The following is a 12,038-nucleotide window of genomic DNA, read 5'->3' on the forward strand; positions in this document are numbered from 1 at the left end:
TTTACAGACTGAAATCAAATCTGACAGATACCAGACAAATTGGTGGGTTTTCAGACATGAACTGCTTGTTACAGGTCAACAGTATCTCTTTTGCATTCAAGTCAGGACTTTGACTATGCCACTCCAAAACTTTAATTTTGATTCTTTTCAGCCATTCAGATGTGGACTTGCTTTTGTGTTTTGGATCATTTCCTTGCTGCGCAACCCAATTCCACTTCAGCTTCAGCTCATGGACAGATGACCAGACATTCTCTGAAAGAATTTTCTGGTACAGAGCAGAATTCATTGTTCCTTCAAAAATGGTAAGTCCTCCAGTTCCCAAGGCAGCTAAGCATCCCCACACCATCACACTACCACCACCACGTTTCACTGCTGGTATGATATTCTAATGGTGAAATGCTGTATTTGCCTTACGCCAGACATAATGGGACTTGTGTCATCCAGAAAGTTCCACTTTTGACTCATCTGTCCATAGAACGTTATACCAAAAGGCTGGTGATTTTTTTGCAAATGTGAGACAAGCATTGATGCTTCCACCTTACTACTCTCCCATGAATCCCATTTTTGACTCTCTCTTATGCCCATTCTTATTTCTTATTTGTTCTTGATGATGTTCCAAACAGTTGATTTAGGTAAGCCTAAGGTTTGGCCTGTCTCGGATTGCTTTTTGAAAATGTTTCTCCGCCTCATCAGGGCCTCCTTTTATTGGTACAACTCTGGCGCTTATGCTGACAAATGAAAATAACAGGCTCCAAAGGCAAATCAAAAGCCTAGAATCAAGACTAGATACTAAAAACAGACTTGACTAATCAGAAACACATGTGAAGCCATTTGTCCCAAACATTATGATGCCCTTAAATTGGAGGGCCAGCTTTTTGTTTTTTTTTTGTAAATAAAAAAAGCTGTTATTTCTACATGGTGAACCCAAAATGTATTAAAATAAAATACCCTCTAATGGAATTATGGAGTACAAGAAAAATATGGCTTTGTCCCAAATATATTGGAGCTGGCTGTACATATATATACATATATATATATATATATATATATATATATATATATATATATGTACATGTACGGTCATATGTATGTATATATACTGTGGGGAAGGTGCTTACCGGTTCGCAGTCCTGGTTGCAGGGCACTAAGGAGCAGCTAATTCTGTACAGGCCAGAATTGGGGTCCACCTCTGTAGTACAGGTGCAGTCCTGACACTCTTCCACTGGTATTGATGCCCCAGGCTGGGAGAGGCACAGACCATTAAACATTAATATCTCTAACATCTCAGACCATTAAAGATGCTATGTGGGAGAGAGAGCACCGAGGCATATTGCATATATAAGTTACAGTAAAGATACACGAACGTGGTAAAAAGAGCAAAGAACCATAATTACCAGATATTCCATGTGGTTGTGAACGCACACCTTCTTCGGTTCTGTGTACAGAAGGCAGTCATCATTACCAGGGGCACTGGTTAAAACCTGTTTTTTACTCAATTAAAAATACTAATCAACAAATCATCTTCGAAAACGCGTATACTATCCTGCGTCTTGATTTTAACTGTAGTTGAATCTTGGTTGCATGTTAGTCTGTACCAAATCTGAACCAGTATATTCATATAGAATATTGTGTGATAATTTGCATATGAACTGAACATTTTCTAATCCTTTTTGACACCTGCATATCAAAAGAAATCTATATTTTAAAGCTTAAAGTGAGTAGTTTTGTAGTGAATGGGGGCGGGCGGCATCAGTGTGAACCATTACCGCATTCGTATGTAGGACAGCACTCCCCCTCTGGGACACTGATCACAGGAATATACCCCTCTTTGCACTTTGGGTCAAGGGCTGGACACGTCCTGCTGTCGCAGCCTATGAAGGGAAGACGAGGAGGGAAGACTGAATGAGACCTCAATGAAAAGGAGGCAGCACAACACCTTTACACTCCATCCCTCTGACTTGTCTATGTTGAATGAGACCTGATAATATCACTGTCGCTGGTTTTTGGTCTCCACTTCTGAGATCACGATCAATACATTGACAAGCTTCCTCTCAGTGAAGACCCCATGATTGTCAGACACTTTCTTATCATACTTTGTAGACCCGGGCCAAATAATTAAGTAGAATACTTTAGCACTTTAGACACCAGAAAAACATCTTGAAGATTGCATAATACATAATTCTTCCTTGAAGATTTTACATTTTGGTTGGTGCTGTGATTCATTGAAATTTTGAAAAGTGCGTGTCCAACTTTTACGAACATCTAAAGAGTTAAATCATTTCAAACCGATCAGTTGCTTTTGTGGACTTACGGCAGACCAGTTGCGAGCAGCAGGGATTTTCTGGGTTGGTCTCATTGATGATGACGAATCCTGGTTTAGTACAGCTAATCGCACCAGGGCCTGGGCAACTCATGGGCTTACAGATCACCGTTTTGGTGGGCTCGTCACAAATACAGTCCTGACACTTGTACTGGAAGACTTCGTTGAACTGCAAGCAAATAAAACACAATAAAAGAGAAGTCTTTTCAGTCCATTTATTCTGTATGGCATTGGATCACTTTTGTATTATTCTGCTTGTGTAATAGAGGTTGTTTCTGTAATAACATACTGTTTTTAGGATAAGAAATGAATTATCTTTTGATGAATCTGTGGCAAAAACAGATAACCAATGAGTTTTTAGAAACATTCATTTGCAGGACGAACATGATTGAAAAACATCCATTAGCAGGATGGACATGATTGGAAGAACATCCATTAGCAGGACGGCCATGATTGGAAAAACATCCATGAGCAGGACGGACATGATTGTAAAAACATCCATGAGCCGGACAAACATGATTGGAAAAACATCCATGAGCAGGACGGACATGATTGGGGCGACATAGCTCAGGAGGTAAGACCGATTGTCTGGCAGTCGGAGGGTTGCCGGTTCAAACCCCGCCCTGGGCATGTCGAAGTGTCCTTGAGCAAGACACCTAACCCCTAACCCCTAACTGCTCTGGCGAATGAGAGGCATCAATTGTAAAGCGCTTTGGATAAAAGCGCTATATAAATGCAGTCCATTTACCAGTCCATATGATTGAAAAACATCCATTAGCAGAACTAATATGATTGAAAAACATCCATTAGCAGAACTGACATGATTGAAAAAAAAATGATCCATTAGCAGGACGGACTCACCTCTCGTGGCTCCCCGTTGGGATCCAGACATCCTGCAGAAGCAAAGGTTGGAAGAGACAAATGTGGCTTAGTGCACCATTTCCGAATTCTAATTCTCAAAAGGAGTTTCGTCCAGCGGCCTTTGCAATGTGCAAAATTACCCGGGCTGATGGAAGACCTTTCCCCATAATCAAGATAAACTGCTGCTTCAACCTTCACAGCAATTTATACTTTTACTTATCACATAATATTTAAATTATTGATGGGCTAACTTCCAGTGAGGACCCAAAGCCTGCACTTCTCAGCACGTTCCTCCAGAGGGCAGAGCATTCACCACAGCTTGCAGGGCAAAAGAGAGGAATTGATGATATGCACACATACCGCATTTCGCTACGCACACCCCGGACTCCTTGTTGAAGAGCTTCATGCCGTCGGGGCAGAAGCAGCCCTCTGTCATAAACCGCATGGAAGGGTCCTCATCACTAATAGAGAACATACAAAACCGACATTATTCAAGTCAAATCTGGTCCTTTCACACAGACCGAGGCAATTAAGCACAGCGTCATTGCTTGTGTTGAATCTATCATGGCCATGTTGTAGCATCTGAGGATAATAAATACACCCACATTGTGGATTTTTATGTAATTAGTTATGCAGTGCCATTTGTGGCTGAGAACAGCAGCTGCCTATCTGGCCTGATACTGTCTCTATGGAAACATACGTGTCTTCACAGGTAGGCTGTTCTGCAGGGCCACATGGCTTATACACCTTGTCTGGAGGGCAGTTACTCGCTGAAAGGGGGGAAAAAAAACTCAGCATTAGTTCCTCATAAAGGAGACCACTGTATAAAATCACCATTAGTCCCTCATACTACTATTACTACTACTGAGACCACTGTATAAAATCACCATTAGTCCCTCATACTACTATTACTACTACTGAGACCACTGTATAAAATCACCATTAGTCCCTCATACTACTATTACTACTACTGAGACCACTGTATAAAATCACCATTAGTCCCTCATACTACTATTACTACTACTGAGACCACTGTATAAAATCACCATTAGTCCCTCATACTACTATTACTACTACTGAGACCACTGTATAAAATCACCATTAGTCCCTCATACTACTATTACTACTACTGAGACCACTGTATAAAATCACCATTAGTCCCTCATACTACTATTACTACTATTCTCAAAGAAAATGTAACAACACAGTTTGATCCCAATCTTTTATAACACGTGATTCTTCTAAAATCGAGGCTTAATTACTGGTCCTGGGCCAAACCTCATGCATTCTGGTTTTCATTCCAGCCAATCTTAAATTAATAAGACATAATGATACTGATTCTTGTAATGTGAATACGGCATAACATTGCATTAATAAGGCAAGCCATCCCCTATTAGACACACACAATTTGTGTTAAGTGCATACTTAAGTGTTACAACTGCATTGCTCTTCCTAGGTGGTGAAGTTATTAGGCTACTTCCCTAACCATTATACTACAGTGTAGCTGTACTGCTGCACGCCTGCCATTTTATAGCTTTGTCAGAAGATAAAATTGCAGTGCACGTGTGGAGCAGTGAATGAACACATTATAGGAAAATAACAGTGCTTTGGCTAAATTAGGCATGGCTTATTAAGCATAGCTAAATCAGGCATAGCTAAATTATGCATGGCTAAATCATGTATGACTAATTAAGCATGGCTAAATTAGGCATAGCTAAATTAAGCATAGCTAAATTACACATAGCTAAATTAAGCATAGCTAAATTAGGCATAGCTAAATTAAGCATAGCTAAATTACACATAGCTAAATTACGCATGGCTAAATTGCATTGCAGAGCCCAGGTCTGCAATTTGAGCCAGGACAGCAGGACTCACGGCATTTCTCTGTTTGGTTCCTCCAGTCCACGCAGATGCCTGAGCCCATGCAGGTCGCAGCGTAGGTGTGCAGACTGGTGCACTCCACCGTGGGGTTGACCATGTGACAGCTGTCGAACACGCAGCCGCGGAAGAAGGGCTCCGGCGAGACGACCGCGTGGCATTCTGCGAACAGGCTGCGGGTTTCGAGACCGCGACAGGACCGTCAGGCGGGTTCACACGCACACTGTACAGTACAGGCATTCTGAGAACAGGCTGCGGGTTTGAGACCGCGACAGGACCGTCAGGCGGGTTCACACGCACACTGTACAGCACAGGCATTCTGAGAACAGGCTGCAGGTTCGAGACCGCGACAGGACCGTCAGGCGGGTTCACTCGCACACTGTACAGCACAGGCATTCTGAGAACAGGCTGCAGGTTCGAGACCGCGACAGGACCGTCAGGCGGGTTCACTCGCACACTGTACAGTACAGGCATTCTGAGAACAGGCTGCAGGTTTCGAGACCGCGACAGGACCGTCAGGCGGGTTCACACGCACACTGTACAGTACAGCCATTCTGAGAACAATGAGTGCGAGATTATAATCATACTATGACTCAGAAATGCCGTACAGATATTCCGCAACCAGGCTGTGGGGTTGAAACCCCTCTCTTGGATGCCCCTCTCAGTGTTCCCCTCTCATGCATCTTCAGTTTTAAACCAGTGATAACCAATGACGTGCACAGAGCAACACTGAGGGTGGTTACAGAGCCAATCAAAAGGTCTCTTATGGATGACCCATGAAACATTTGAAGGGCATGTCACCGATGAGGGTTGCTTCAAAGCACTAACACAGGACCAGCTAATCAGACCCACACCTAAACCTTTGACCATTAGTCAAAAGGTTGAAGCCCTTGGGATGGCTTCACCAACACCAATGAGAAAAGAGATCCCCCCCCCCCGCCCCCAAATGATCAAGAACAACTGCAAGGTTACAGGTGTGAAAATACCCCTCACCTTTGAGTACTCATTTGTCCTGAGCAAAGACACTCTTCTCCATGAAAAACAGATTCAAAGCATTCCAAGCGAAAGGAACACACCTACGTTTATATTCATGGGACAATAATATTTCAACCATTTTTTCTCTTTTGAATCGATTGAATGTAATTTGTATTACTACTACTTCCACATCTTAAGTAAAACTGGCCTGCCATTCTCTAATATTCATTGTTTTCTAATATTAGATCTGGGTCTTCTGCTTTTGGAAGTTCTACTCTAAAAAAAAATTGTTTGAAGTATGAGGCGCAACACAGATCTGCAACAAAATAACATTGTTATCAAACCCACTGATATGAATGGAGTAAAACAATGCGCTAGGCTCTGTCCAGTATGAATACATCGGTGAAACTGTACCTGAGGAAATCCAAAAGGGTAACCAAAAAAGAAAATGCTTCCTATCTGTTCAATTCCTCAATACTGGTGTTGTTTATATTCTCCCTGAAATACATTGCCTCGCTCCAGCTTAGACCTACAATTTCTGAAAAGGCCTGCTCACTAAACCATTTTCTACGTAGAACGTAGATTCACTAAATTTGTGAAATACATCAGTTCCTGTCAGCCCTTCTTAAGATTTAGTGTAGGATGTGATCAAAAAGTTATTTAGATCTGGTGATGACCAAACATGGATACATTCAGAGTTTCATATATTTTTATCCCAAAGAATGTAAAATCACTTTATGCCCCATTACCGTTCACCGCATATATGACAAGATATTCCAACTGGACACACCAGCAGCCAATAAGAGACAGTTTGTCATAGCAGGACTCTGGCACCAGCAACCAATAAGAGGCAGTTTTGTCATAGCAGGACTCGGGCACCAGCAGCCAATAAGAGGCAGTCTGTCATAGCAGGTCTTGGGCACCAGCAGCCAATAAGAGGCAGTTTGTCAGATCAGGACCCACCTGCTCTTGAGGAGGTCACAGATAGGGTTGGGGCCGCAGGGTTTGTCTGTGGGGCTGGGGCCCGGAGCACTGGTGGGCAGGGAGGGTGGAACAGAGCAGTCGGGCCTGTACAGGTCCTCAACGAGCCAGTAGTCTCCCATGACGGCACAGTCCACCAGCTGGCCCCCGGGCAGCATGCAGTCGTCCGCCTTGTTGTTGTTGCAGGTTCCTGTGGAGAGACACACACCAGGCCGGCCCGTGGCATAAACGCTCTATGCGGTTGTTTAGGGCCACAACCGCTAGGGGGGCCCTAAACAATGTTTATCTGAGGTAAATAACGTTATTTTCGTAATTATGTTACTCATCCCCTATCGAGGAACTAGCGGTATACATTTTAAATGGAATGGCAAAAGAACATGTCATAACAATGTAATGTAAGAAGGATTTTACAAAGCGAACACCCCCCCCCCCCCTCGCCCCCGCCTGTTTGACACAATCCAACAGCGCACATCCCGCCCCGGTTGGACAGACTCCAACACCCCCGCCGCCCTCCCCGGCTCGACATAATCCAACAGCACCCCCCCACTCCCCGCTCGATTTGTTTGGGGCCACCAAAATCCTAGGATCGGCCCTGGACACACACGCAAACCAGCTGCTAACACACTGGTATAAATCCGCAGAAATACTGCTACACACTGAGGCTCCAATGCAGCAGTGACCCTACACCCTAAACCTCCCCTAATTAGTCCATCCTTCTTTCCCCAGTATAAATTCCTGTTGTATATACATACACACGCACACACGTATGCAGGCTTTTCTTCATTACAGTGAGAATTATTTGGTCATCAACAATTAAGCGATTAGCATCCCAGAATGCATGAAGTCGTATATAAAAATGCTCCCCCATTACTTTGGCTACCGTAGCTAAATATGGAGGTTGTGGGGGCGATTTGGTGACTAAGATTGCTGAACTCGCTGATGTTTCAGGAGGAACTGTGGCTAAGGTGATGCCGGCACGGTAGTCTAAGAGGAAGACCTCATCAGGTCAGAAACATATACTCCATCATTGATTAAAGGCAAAAAGGCATGCAGCTCTGAATCCGCTGACTGAAAAATCAAACCAGGACGTAAGCAAGCAAATATTACCACAGAACTTAGGCAGGTAATCCGTCAAGCATTTCACAGTAGGATAGACGGTGTATTATCGTCCTTTGCTTTGGCAGTTACAGGTATACACACGGACACACACTCACGCATGAGAAACATACAATACACATGCAGTTTGAATGTTACATTTCAAACTGTCTTTCACATGTTGACATTTAAACAGAGCACTGAACCTACCGCACTGTCCCTGTGTGTTGTTCCCAAAGAACTTGAAGGGGAGGTGGATACTGAACCCGGTGACCCCGAAGGTAATCACCACGCCCAGAGTGGGGATCTCCAGCACCAGGTCAATCCCGGTGTTGATGATTTTAATGTTGTTCCTGAGATATGGGAGTTTCTGTCCAGGAGCTCCATTTATAATAGCCTAGACAAATGATCAGGGGTAAGTTTATTTTTTACTGGAAAATAATCTCAGACACAACTTTCCTTGAAATGGCCTCCTTTGGCTTTGTAAATTTGTCCATGTCTTTGTCCCAAACAGTACGTAGCTCACTATGTGTATATACATACAGATACATATACAAAATATTGAGACCACATCAAAATTTCAGTTTCACAGTTTATGGGCCCATATACATAAGTGTCTTAATGGCATAACCGAATGTTCAAAATATAGCATTCCACAACAGCTGTCAGACATGCCAATCGTACTGCAACTGACCTCCAGATCAGCAGCGCCAAGAAGGTTGTGATTCTTCAGGACAAAGGTGTTGGCCCCGTAGACCACGATGAGGGAGCGCGGACAGGACACCACTTCCGCGGGGTCGCAGTGGACATTGTCGATGTAGATCTTTAGTTTGTACCAAACCATGATCTCCTCCATCAGCACATATGTGCAGTTCCCCTGGAAGCTGTAGAACTCCCCATCAAAGGTTATATAGTGGGGGTCTCCCCACCCCTCACAGTCACCTGAAACGAAATGAAGGAAACACAAGCTTATGCAGCGGGGATCGACTATTGCTCACAAAGAAATGCGGAGCAAAACTGACCATTTCAGGAGTCCTGTAAAAGGGTGGATACCAAGCAAATATACCCTATTGCAGTCACTAACCACATTATGTAGCTCAGCAGTAATCTGATGAGGGCAGCCAAAATGTATGACACATTGCATCGTTTACGAACTTAAACAAACAAGCCACTAAATTTAAAAAGTCATTATGAAGCTATGCTCGTGATTTAATGTTACAATTTAAAATGGAAATGAATATTTTAAGCACCGCATGATAAAACTACATTCATTTTCCCCCATGTCTTAGTGTGTCCATTTATCCTTTAGCAACCAAATGAAAGACTGAGCCAGTTGTCTTCATACTGAATGCATGGCTCTTCAAGCAGCACCCATTCCCCCATTCATTAATTTCCAGCATTCCTTCATTGCCTGTTTCATTGCTTATGTTCTTATGACTTTCCCAATCTGAGTTGTGCTGCACAGAACCACTAAACCATAATGTGTACATCAGAAGCCCATACATAAATGTCTGTGTGTAGCTATGCAGGATATGCATAAGAAAACAATGCCTCGGATCTCATGTTCAGAGTTATGGCACGACTACATTTCCTCAGTGTTCAGTTGCTGTGTTCTTGTAAGGGAACAGTGACACTCACAGTCGCAGACATACTGCTTGCAGCAGTGATATTCATCCCATTCCAGAACTGGTTTCTTCCCGTTAGTGCAGGTGATCTCTTTCAGAGGGGGACACTCATAGGGAACAATTGCAATGATGTTGTCCTCAATGCACACTGCCATTGTGCAGTTACAAAGCAGAAACGTTACATTTGTCTGGAAATGAAAAGACACAAGTCAGCTTGTTTGAGGTTTAGACCATACATTTAGAGTTGCAGAAGGTGGATTTGCCTTGCTGAAATCCATATGAAAACAGTGACTGCTCAATGGTCTCTGGACCAGCTTTCTTATACCTGCGCTAAGGAAGCAAATAAACACACCTGAATAATCAGGAACATCTGTGAACCCATTTCTCCAAAGCATTTTAGTGCCCTGAAATGGTGGGACTATGTACAAAAAGAGCTGTAATTTCTGCATGGTGAAACCAAAATGTAAAAACATTCTCTTTAATAAAAGCTGAGAATCTGCATTTTAACTACTTGTGAATCCTTTGATCACAAAAATATATATATATATATATTTTAATATATTTAAAAAATATATATATATTATCGCTCCTAATATATACACTTACATATATACACCTATATATACTTGTTTTTTGTTTCTACGGGACTGATTTTAAGTGTTTGCTTTATGTTGCACTTCCATGCTGTTTGAATCTGGGAGCCTATATTACCACTTCTTCATTACGGCCCATCTCATATTGACCCAGGAATCAAATTCCAGATGTTCCCACTCCTGCACATTTATATTTTACATCTTACTTTATATGTCCCCATTTCCTCCAAGTCATGTCTCACTAATCCCAACTATGTTACAGCCTCCATTATCAAGTATAAACATTAATCATTCATGAAATCATTTAAATGACAAAATACCAGAGAGAGCACCCAACTCCAAACCCCAAAGCCACAAACAGAGATATATGAGGTCTCATATCTCATTCTTAACAAGGATTTTAAACACAAAAACATAAGAATGTGCTTAACATAGTATTGTATATCTTTTTTGTGTATATATTTTTACCTTGATGCACTAAATGCTCATACACTTAAGTTTTCTCATGCAAAACTGACATGTGAGTGTAAAATAAAATTTGAACCTTGAACTTGAAACAGACACTGTTCACAGCACATGTAAAGCCAAATTTGTCAATTTAAAAATGAATCACCGTGTCCAGGAAATCTGATTCTGTTTTGCAATTGGGTACTTACAGATACACCCCATTCAGGGCATCCAGGAGTTTTTGTAGATTGTGGGGTTGTGGTTGGAGTTGGGGGTTTGGGTGGCGTTGGGGTAACAGGGCATATGTCGGTGCTGTTCTCAATCTTACAGATACCAGAACAGATCATAGTGAGGCATATGCCAGATCCAATATGTGTCATGTTTACTATTGTCGCTCCTAAGGAAAAGAGAATTAGAAATATGGTGAAGCAGCTGGCAGACAATTATATGGTAAAGATAACGGCAATGTTACTTTCCAGTTTTTATTTGTATGTATGCAGTGTTAGTAAAGAATTTCACAGGTCAGAAATGTCAAGTGTAATTTTCATGCGGGTAGCATATCCAAGATAAGCACAGTCATTTAATCAAGTCAAATCATTGAATTGTGGAAAATAATAAATGTGACACAATACAAAAAATGATAAAATACTTGGGAGTAATGACTGATTAAAAGTCTGCAAGAATCTCGGAATTGTGCAATACCAGTAAAGAGCATAAAAAGCATACCAGGATTCTGGCAAGGTCAGTAAAAAGTGTTTAGATTTAGTGAAAACTACAAAAGCTTGAGAACATGTAAGAATGGAGAGCAACTGAAGTGGCTCCTGATATAAAATGTAAAGACTTTAGATCTATTCAGACTTAATGGACTGCATTTATATATAGACTTACAAAGTAATAAAAAGGATTAACAAAGTGAAATACAATACATTCCTCAGGTTGAACTATATAAAAATGAACTAAGGCCAGCAAATAAAGCTTAAGGTAAATTCTACACATATATATATATATATTAATGCATGGTACAACTAGGCAGTTCGTACAGAGCAGGCAGTCTGTTAAAAGGCAATGATTGGGGAGAAAATCGTGAGACAATTCTTTGTAATAACTACAAATAAAACATGTTAGCATGTTAGCATGTCAACTGTGAGGATAATTCATTCCAATTTCACATGGCTTAATATTGGGTTCTGCTTTGTGTCCTGAGAGAAATTTGAAAATATATGTATTGTCAACTCATTGCAGATAAGACTATCATTGGCAAAG

The 12,038-nt window shown here is 41.8% G+C and overlaps 1 protein-coding gene across 1 annotated transcript in view; it reads right to left on the bottom strand.

The window, feature by feature from the left end:
* Positions 1–12,038, bottom strand: part of LOC118215544 (mucin-2-like) — a 42,007-nt gene that overhangs the window by 5,090 nt on the left and 24,879 nt on the right. The window contains exons 33-45 of the mRNA XM_035396440.1: positions 10,985–11,172; positions 9,749–9,923; positions 8,805–9,052; positions 8,321–8,507; positions 6,998–7,205; positions 5,057–5,232; positions 3,882–3,951; positions 3,542–3,642; positions 3,182–3,213; positions 2,312–2,489; positions 1,767–1,871; positions 1,395–1,435; positions 1,119–1,241 (exon numbers count right to left, since the gene is read on the bottom strand). Coding sequence (XP_035252331.1) covers positions 1,119–1,241; positions 1,395–1,435; positions 1,767–1,871; positions 2,312–2,489; positions 3,182–3,213; positions 3,542–3,642; positions 3,882–3,951; positions 5,057–5,232; positions 6,998–7,205; positions 8,321–8,507; positions 8,805–9,052; positions 9,749–9,923; positions 10,985–11,172 — 1,832 coding nt within the window. The remainder of the gene's footprint in view (positions 1–1,118; positions 1,242–1,394; positions 1,436–1,766; positions 1,872–2,311; positions 2,490–3,181; positions 3,214–3,541; positions 3,643–3,881; positions 3,952–5,056; positions 5,233–6,997; positions 7,206–8,320; positions 8,508–8,804; positions 9,053–9,748; positions 9,924–10,984; positions 11,173–12,038) is intronic.

Source organism: Anguilla anguilla, chromosome 16 (genome assembly GCF_013347855.1).
Source record: "Anguilla anguilla isolate fAngAng1 chromosome 16, fAngAng1.pri, whole genome shotgun sequence".
Lineage (NCBI taxonomy): Eukaryota > Metazoa > Chordata > Actinopteri > Anguilliformes > Anguillidae > Anguilla > Anguilla anguilla.